Source organism: Thecamonas trahens, assembly GCF_000142905.1.
Source record: "Thecamonas trahens ATCC 50062 unplaced genomic scaffold supercont1.42, whole genome shotgun sequence".
Classification (NCBI taxonomy): Eukaryota; order Apusomonadida; family Apusomonadidae; genus Thecamonas; species Thecamonas trahens.
Window position 1 is genome coordinate 1686 of NW_013657638.1, and position 7154 is coordinate 8839.

General features: G+C 63.4%; 4 protein-coding genes across 4 annotated transcripts in view; 2 read left to right on the top strand and 2 right to left on the bottom strand.

Moving 5' to 3' along the window:
• Positions 1 to 411: 411 nt before the first annotated feature.
• On the top strand, positions 412 to 1812 carry AMSG_08439 (uncharacterized protein; the record flags this gene model as incomplete). Its single annotated transcript, XM_013899683.1, has 2 exons — positions 412 to 1359; positions 1459 to 1812. 2 exons carry the CDS (start codon positions 412 to 414, stop codon positions 1774 to 1776), a joined length of 1266 nt encoding a protein of 421 aa, XP_013755137.1. The 3' UTR covers positions 1777 to 1812.
• Positions 1799 to 4439, bottom strand: AMSG_08440 (uncharacterized protein; the record flags this gene model as incomplete). The annotated part of the gene is made up of 2 exons (XM_013899684.1): positions 1799 to 2275; positions 2331 to 4439. 2 exons carry the CDS (start codon positions 4437 to 4439, stop codon positions 1799 to 1801), a joined length of 2586 nt encoding a protein of 861 aa, XP_013755138.1.
• Positions 4440 to 5343: 904 nt separating this feature from the next.
• AMSG_08441 (casein kinase II subunit beta) lies at positions 5344 to 6170 on the top strand. The gene is made up of 2 exons (XM_013899685.1): positions 5344 to 5466; positions 5579 to 6170. The coding sequence occupies exons 1-2, from the start codon at positions 5359 to 5361 to the stop codon at positions 6152 to 6154; spliced, it is 684 nt and encodes a 227-aa protein (XP_013755139.1). The 5' UTR covers positions 5344 to 5358; the 3' UTR covers positions 6155 to 6170.
• A 21-nt stretch (positions 6171 to 6191) lies between these two features.
• AMSG_08442 (ribosomal protein S5) overlaps positions 6192 to 7154 on the bottom strand; it is a gene marked incomplete at its 5' end in the record, with an annotated part of 2032 nt that continues 1069 nt past the window's right edge. The window contains one exon of the mRNA XM_013899686.1: positions 6192 to 7018. Coding sequence (XP_013755140.1) covers positions 6220 to 7018 — 799 coding nt within the window. The 3' untranslated portion in view covers positions 6192 to 6219. The remainder of the gene's footprint in view (positions 7019 to 7154) is intronic.

The window sequence follows — 7154 nt, forward strand, 5'->3', positions numbered from 1 at the left end:
CATCCATGTCACGACCCCCTTCATCCCCCCTACCATACTCATTACGCCCGATCACCATCAACCACGACCACCACCCCCTACTCCGCCACTTTCACGTCCATCCCAGCCACAGCCACCATCCCGATGCCGTGGCCATCGCCACCACCACCTCATCGCGCACTCCGCTTCCTCTTCCTCAACCTCCTTCTGTCCTCGCTCCAGCTCGATGATGTTCTTGCTTACTGTTCCCGAGACGTGTGTGCCTCCTTCCTCGGTACAAAGTCGACATCGTCACAGTTTTCACGACCTTTTTCGGGCACACTCCGCCGCGACGAGTCGCTCTCGCTGCGACGACCACTCCACACCACCACCCATTCCACTTGTCTTGCCCCTGCTCCCCCTCCCCGCCCCGCCACCTCCCACAGGGGACGCATGTCGTCGTCTGACAACTCGGGCACCACCCTCAACCTTCTTCTCTCTCCGCTCAACTCTCCAGGCAAGCCAGGCAAGCGCAAGCGTGACGCTGCCGACCCGTCGCCTCCAACGCGCCCACCACCTACCCGCCGGCGCGGCGACGAGAACCGCCGCTCGAGGTCACACCGCATCCGCAAGCCGGGCTCGTCCAAGGGCAAGTCCAAGACTCACACCCCGCAGCGGCGTATTCCCGGGCCGGCCGGCCTGCTGGCTCTCCTCCCGCACCCGGATCCGAGTACTCCGAACAAGCCGTCGGACTCGTCGCTCTCACTCTCGCAGCTCTCGTCCGCCGCCAAGAAGAAGGACGACATCGACTTTGCTGCCCCAGGCTCGGCATGGAAGGCCATGCTCAACGCCTTTGGCCTCCCGTCTTTTCCACGTGCTGGCGACAAGCCGTCGCCACTCTTTCGCGAGTCCGTCGCCGGCGTCAAGGCCTCGACCGCCTCCAAGGTCTCCTCGCTCATTGTCTTTGTCTCTCAGTTCTCTGCGACTCCGGCCGGTGACTTTGCCGTCGAAGTCAAGGATCCCACCGGCTCGGTCGAGGGCACCCTCCACCGCCGCCTCCTCGATCACTTCCCCACCGTCGGCGAAGGCGCTGTCCTCGTCCTCATCGACGTCTCCGTCTTTCAGCCGCAGCGCCACGTCCGCTACCTCAACATCACTACCGAGAACGTGTGTCTTGTCTTTGGACGAGGCGCTCCTCCGCACCCGCCCAAGCTCATCAACGCCACCGTCGAGCGACTGCTCGCCATATCAACGCCACCGGCCGCGCCACGCTTTGCAAGCATGGCCACTCACGCGCCAAAGTCACCGGCCAATCTCTCCCGCAAGCTCTGGGCTGATGCCCGCATTGGCCCCGTCCCGCCGCCGGTCTCATCCACTGCCGCGCCGGCCACACGTGCACCCGTAGCGACTGGCGCTCGGGTTGCCGGTCTCCACGCCACGCCAAGGGGCCCAGCCCAACCCGGTCCTTCTCCGCCACCTGCGCCACCTTGCCCGCCGCAGCCCGCCGTCTCCAGCGCTGCCCTTGCCGCCCAAGCCGCTCTTGCTGACATCTCACTGGACATGCTCGCCGACGACCCGCTCGAGCCATCGCCGCTGGACACCTCGCCCGCTCCTACTCCTGCTGATACTCAGCCTCCTGTGCCGCCACTCCCGCCGCTGGAGGACGATCCTGCACTCGACGCCGCCCTCGCCGCCATCGACCTTCCCACCACCGCCGCTGCAGCTGCTCCGGAGCCGAGAGCACCGAGCGGTCCATCGCTCTCGCGCAAGCAGGACGTTGATGTTTTGCTTGACGGCCTCGGCGATCTCGACTGGTAAGCTTGTTACATGCTGTAAATGTTTATGCACGACGAAGCTCGCGCAGCACCTGCTTCATGTCGTTGACAACCTCGATCTTCTCCGCAAACACGGCACGGAGCTGCTCGGTCAGCTCGAGCGCCTCGCCCTGGTTGCCAGCTACCACGTCGAGCTCGTTGCACATCCGCTCGCGCGCAAGCTTGCGGTCGCTGTCGCCAATGTTGACAATGCCTGTCGGGACCGGGTGCGCTGCGACAAACTCGGCCGCAATCCGTGCCTGCTGCTCCGACGCCTTGGTGGCTGAAGCCTCGGTCGCTGCCTGGAGCAGCATCCGTAGCTTAGCCACAAGCGTCTTGAGAATCTCATCCTTGACCTGCGGCGTTCCTGCGTTAACCAGGTATGACACTCCCTTGTCGAGCGCCACCAGCGAAAAGGTGTTGACCACCATGCCGTCGACTACGTTGGTCGCAGCGACAATCTCGTACGGAAGCTTGATGTGACACATGACCTTGACCTTCCCCTTTTTCGCCTCCTTCGCAATCAACCTCGCCCTCGTCTCGCCCTGCCTCAGTCACTCCATCATCCTCGGCTCCGATCGTGTCACGGACCGCGCGCCCAATGATGATCGCGTCGTCTGTGAGGACCAGAACAGCAGGCACCGACTTTTGGCTCTGCATGCCGGCCCGGACTCGCCACCCACCCATCACAGTCACTCCGTTGCCGAGTGCAGCCTCGAGTTCGGCCGTGGTCGTCTCGGCTGTTGGCCACTCGACGAGCGTATCTGCGGCGAAGACCGAGAGCTGACCCGGCGGCGCCGCCGTCCTCCGTGCCGCAGACTCGAGGATCTCGCACCATGCCTGCGCGTCGTCGGCATCGTCGGCCTGGAGGACCCAGTCGCGAAGTGGCGTGCGCGTGACAATCACGTGCTCCCGCCCGTACCCATCCGAGCGCTCGCTCACCGACTTGGAGAGCTGCATCACGCCCTTTGCCCGCGAGATCTTGCTCGAGTCGTTGACTCGCCCAAAGTAAAACAGCGAAGTACCCTTGAGGACCCACCACCGCCGCTGCCACCGATTGTGGCGCATCTTGACCAGCCAGCCCTGCTTCACCGTCGGAATCGCGTCGTACTCGGCCTGGCTGCTCATCGTAGTCAGCTCAACACCACCGAGTTCTGGCTCACCATCGTCGAGATCGTCGAGCTGGATTCCAAGCCGCGAGAGCACGGCGGCAAACGCCGTTTGGTCAAACCACTTGCGCTCAACATACTTGGCCGCAATAAACTGCCTCACCACCGCGTCATCGTCAGTCGGCGTCGGATACTCAACCCATGCCTCCATGTTGGCCTCGTAGATCGCCGATGCGTGCCGCGACGTTAGCCCGCACACAAAGTCGATCTGCTTGTCACTCGCCTTCGGCGCCTTGGCCGGTGTCACCCGCAGCCCGATCGTGCGGTAGATGAAGGCACACCGGAAGCATGTCCACTGCCCGGTCTGCGGTGAGACCCATGCCGCAGGCTTGCCGCCGCACTCGGAGCACTGTGATGGCACCTTTTCCGCCAGACGCCGCCGGTGCTCGACGACCTTGGGGTCAACCACAAACGTGGTGTCCACTCCGGCTTTGTCTACTCCTGCCGCCACCGCCGAGTACAGCTCAACCAAGTCGGCAATCGGCGCGTAGCTCACCTCTGCGCCCGCCGCCGCTTTGGCCAGCGAGTCGAACAGGAGGTGGTATTTGAGGACTCGCTGGACCGGTGCGAGCGCAAACGCTGAGAGCGGCAGTGACCGCGATTGCGGCAGCGCAAGCGTGTCCGCGAGAAAAGCCGCAAACTGTGGGTCGCTCGCTTTGGCCTCATCAAGCACCTGGTTGAACTCGTTCTGCTTCTCACAGTACTCCTTGTAGCCCACAAACCGACCTGCAGCCGCCACAAAGACGTCGACCACATTCTCCAGCGTGCTGTCGCCCGAATCAAGCGCTGCCACAATCTCGCTGTGAACTGCATACAGCTCGCCAATGTTGCCAAACAGCCGCGCCACGAGCTCGGCCTCAAACTTGGACTCGGCCGAGGCGAGGACGTCGACCAGCAGTTGCAGATCCGCTAGGTATGCTTTCTCTGTGTGCACAATCTCAGAGAGCACGTGGTCGAGCCGCGAGTGCTTGGTCTTGACCTTGGCCTTGCTCTTTCCGCCGCTCCCGTTATCACTCTCGCCTGTCCCGCTGTAGTACGAGTAAGAGTACGAGTACGAGCCCGAGCTGCTCCCCGAGCCCGAGCCTGAGCTGCTCCTCGAGCCCGGGCCCGAGCCCGAACCCGAGCCCGAGACCGAGCCTGCCGCCGCGCCACCGTCCGCGCCGCTTGTACCGGCATGGTCGCCGCATGTCAGCGTCAGCGCTTGCAACCACTTGGCGTGCAGGTCGGCGGTGGGCGCGTGGAGGCAGAGCGAGCTTGACGCCTTCGGCCCCGTCAGCGGCAGCGCAAACGGCAGCGGCTTGGCACACATGCACTCCAGCTCGCCGGCGAGCTTGTGCTCGCCAAGGTCAAACGAGGCTTTGGTCTTGGACATGCGAGCGTTTGCAAAGTGCGTCAAACTCGCTCCTCGCAGCACAACATAGCCATGCTTGCTCTTCTTCAGCTTCTTGCCACTCCGGTAGGTCATCTCAGACCGGCAGAACGCCAACTCTCGCGACATACCTGCCGCTGTTGCTCCACGCGAGAGGTGTCCGCCCCTGCCGCCACCGCGACAGTCTCCCCCCCCCCGCCGCTTGCGGCCAACTGTCCGCAACGCGTGCGCTCTCTTCACACCAGTCCACAGCGCCGAACGCCACAACCACCCTTTCCAATCCCAGCCCCACCTCCTCGCCACCTTCCCTCCGCGCCACCACCGTCCCAAACATACCCGCACCCCGCCGACTTCCTACCTCCCACGCTGCCCCTACATCACCTTGCTGCGCACTACCATCATTGAACCCCTCTCCTCACCTCTTTTTCATTCGCACATGATGCTCGCCGCCACAACACCATGCCAAACGAGTCCGACGCCAGGCCAGCCGCCGACGACTGCCATTGGCCTCCCCGCCACGACCGCTCGCTGCCCCGCACCTCTCGTCGTCGAGTACGTTCCATTCTCGCATGCGCTCAATGCTCTGCCTCCCCTCCCACACACTAGCCATACACTCTTGTCCCCACACCCTTTCCACACCCACCTCTCGGCATTGCTCGTCTATGCCCTTGGCTGTGGCTCTGACTGGCGAGCCGGTGAGCAAGTCCAAAAAAACGACGTCGGATGGAACGCGCTACCGAATGGTTCTTGCGACCTATGGGCACGTGAACAGGTGCCTGCAATGGCCCGCAGCCACTCTCTACTCTAGGACATACCTGCGGCAGTGGCACTCGCCTGTGAGCCCCTCTTCTGCCGGTGCTGACCATCATCTTTGTTACTGTGGCTAGTCCTCAAGGCCAACCCCGTCCCAGCAACGCCGACCCGTCAGCCCCTCTTGCCGCCACTGCCACCCTCCCACCACACCGCTAGCCGCGACAGGCACTCACACAAACATGGATGACGTGGGCAATGTGCTGCACATAACGGAACATAGGTAACTGCTTGCTTGATGTCGGATTTTGAGTCGGAGGAGGAGCTGGAGCCGACATGGATCAGGTGGTTCTGCTCGCTCCGCGGCAACGAGTTCTTCTGCGAGGTGGATGAGGACTTTATCCAGGTACGGACCCATGAGAAAACCCCCCATCCTCTGCACCCTGCACAGGCTGCTGCATGCCCGCAACTTACTGTTCTCCCCACTCCAACATACTCACACTTTCTTTGCGCCACAGGACGACTTTAACCTGACCGGGCTCTCGTCAATGGTCCCCTACTACGAGTACGCGATGGACATGATTCTCGACTGTGACACACCGAACCAGATGTTTACCGAGGAGCAGCAGGAGATGATCGAGACTGCGGCGGAGATGCTGTACGGGCTAATCCATGCGCGGTACATCCTGACCAACCGTGGCCTGTCGGCGATGGCTGACAAGTACAACCACCACCAGTTTGGCAAGTGCCCGCGGGTGTTCTGCAACGGACAGGCGGTGCTTCCGGTCGGCGAGTCGGACATGCCGCGGACGAACACGGTCAAGGTCTTCTGCCCGCGGTGCGAGAACCTGTACATTCCGCGCTCGCAGCGCCAGGCCAACATCGATGGCGCCTACTTTGGCACCACCTTTGCCCACCTCATCTTCCACATCTACCCCGAGATGATGCCCTCGCCGGCCACCCAGGAGTATGTTCCGCGCATCTACGGCTTCAAGATCCATCCCTCGGCCAAGGAGCGCATCCTTGCCGTCAAGAAGATGAAGAAGGCCAAGCGCAACAAGCGCAAGGAGCAGGCTGCTGCCGCCGCCAAGTAAACTCCCCACACGCACATGACTGACGCACTCGCTCTTCTTCTCGCTGCTTGCATTTCCTTCATTTTCTACAGCTCGTAAAAGTGCGCGTTCGGATCAAGCCGACGCTTGCGCGGGTCCGGGTGCGCGCCCGAGACGTCGACCAGCGTCTTGCCGCGGGCCCGCGCCACATCTTCGGCCGACCGATGCCGCGCAAGCGCGTTCCAGATCGCCTTGAGCACGTTGAGCATGTTGCGCGAGCCGTGGGTCTTGATCGAGACCTCCTTGAAGCCAAACGCCTCGAGGACTGGGAGATACGGCCGCCCCGCCCGGTACGGGCCGTCCTTGCGCTGCGGCCGGATGAGCACCTTCGATGCACCGTACTTGTAGAACAGCTCGTGGTTCACCGTCCGCCCATTGTACATGTCGACGTAAATGACGTTCTTGTGTGCGTCTGAGAACGCCCGCTTCACCGCCGCCCGCACGTCCGTGCCCTTGCCAAACCCAAAGCCTGCCGAGCCGCGCATGTTGCCCAGCACCACCAGGGCGTTGAATGACTGCCGACGTCCACCCTTGGTCACGTTCACCACACGATTGACCCGCATGATGTGCTGGTACGGGTACGGCGTAAACTCGCGCGAGTTGGGGTTGTCAAACCCGGCGTACCGCATCTTCGGCTCCTCCCGCAGCGGCTCGCGCGGCACTCCGCGGAGCACCCCATTCGGCCCCGGCCGCTTTGCCCCGCTGCTTGCAACGTTGCGCCCAGCCCGCCCGCGCCCGCCGCGCTTGCCCTCGCCGCCCGGGCCAGAACCGGCCCCGGCCCCGGCCCCGGTCGCCATCTTGCGCGTCAGCGCCACCGCCGCAGCCCACCGCCCGCAAACCGCCCCGCTGCCTGCACGGACCACAGCGAGCCCGTCCACAGCCCCCGTCGTTGCAATAGCATGCCCAGCTGCCCGCACTGCCTGGCTCACAGCCAACCGGAGCATTGTGGTCAAGTGTACCCGCCTCCCCCCCCCCCCCCCAG

Bases quoted from the DNA above. Each gene is read 5' to 3' on its own strand.
- AMSG_08441 (XM_013899685.1), top strand. From the start codon at position 5,359: ATGTCGGATTTTGAGTCGGAGGAGGAGCTGGAGCCGACATGGATCAGG. The intron at 5,467-5,578 runs GTACGGACCCAT...TTTGCGCCACAG, and splicing joins TGGATGAGGACTTTATCCAG to GACGACTTTAACCTGACCGG.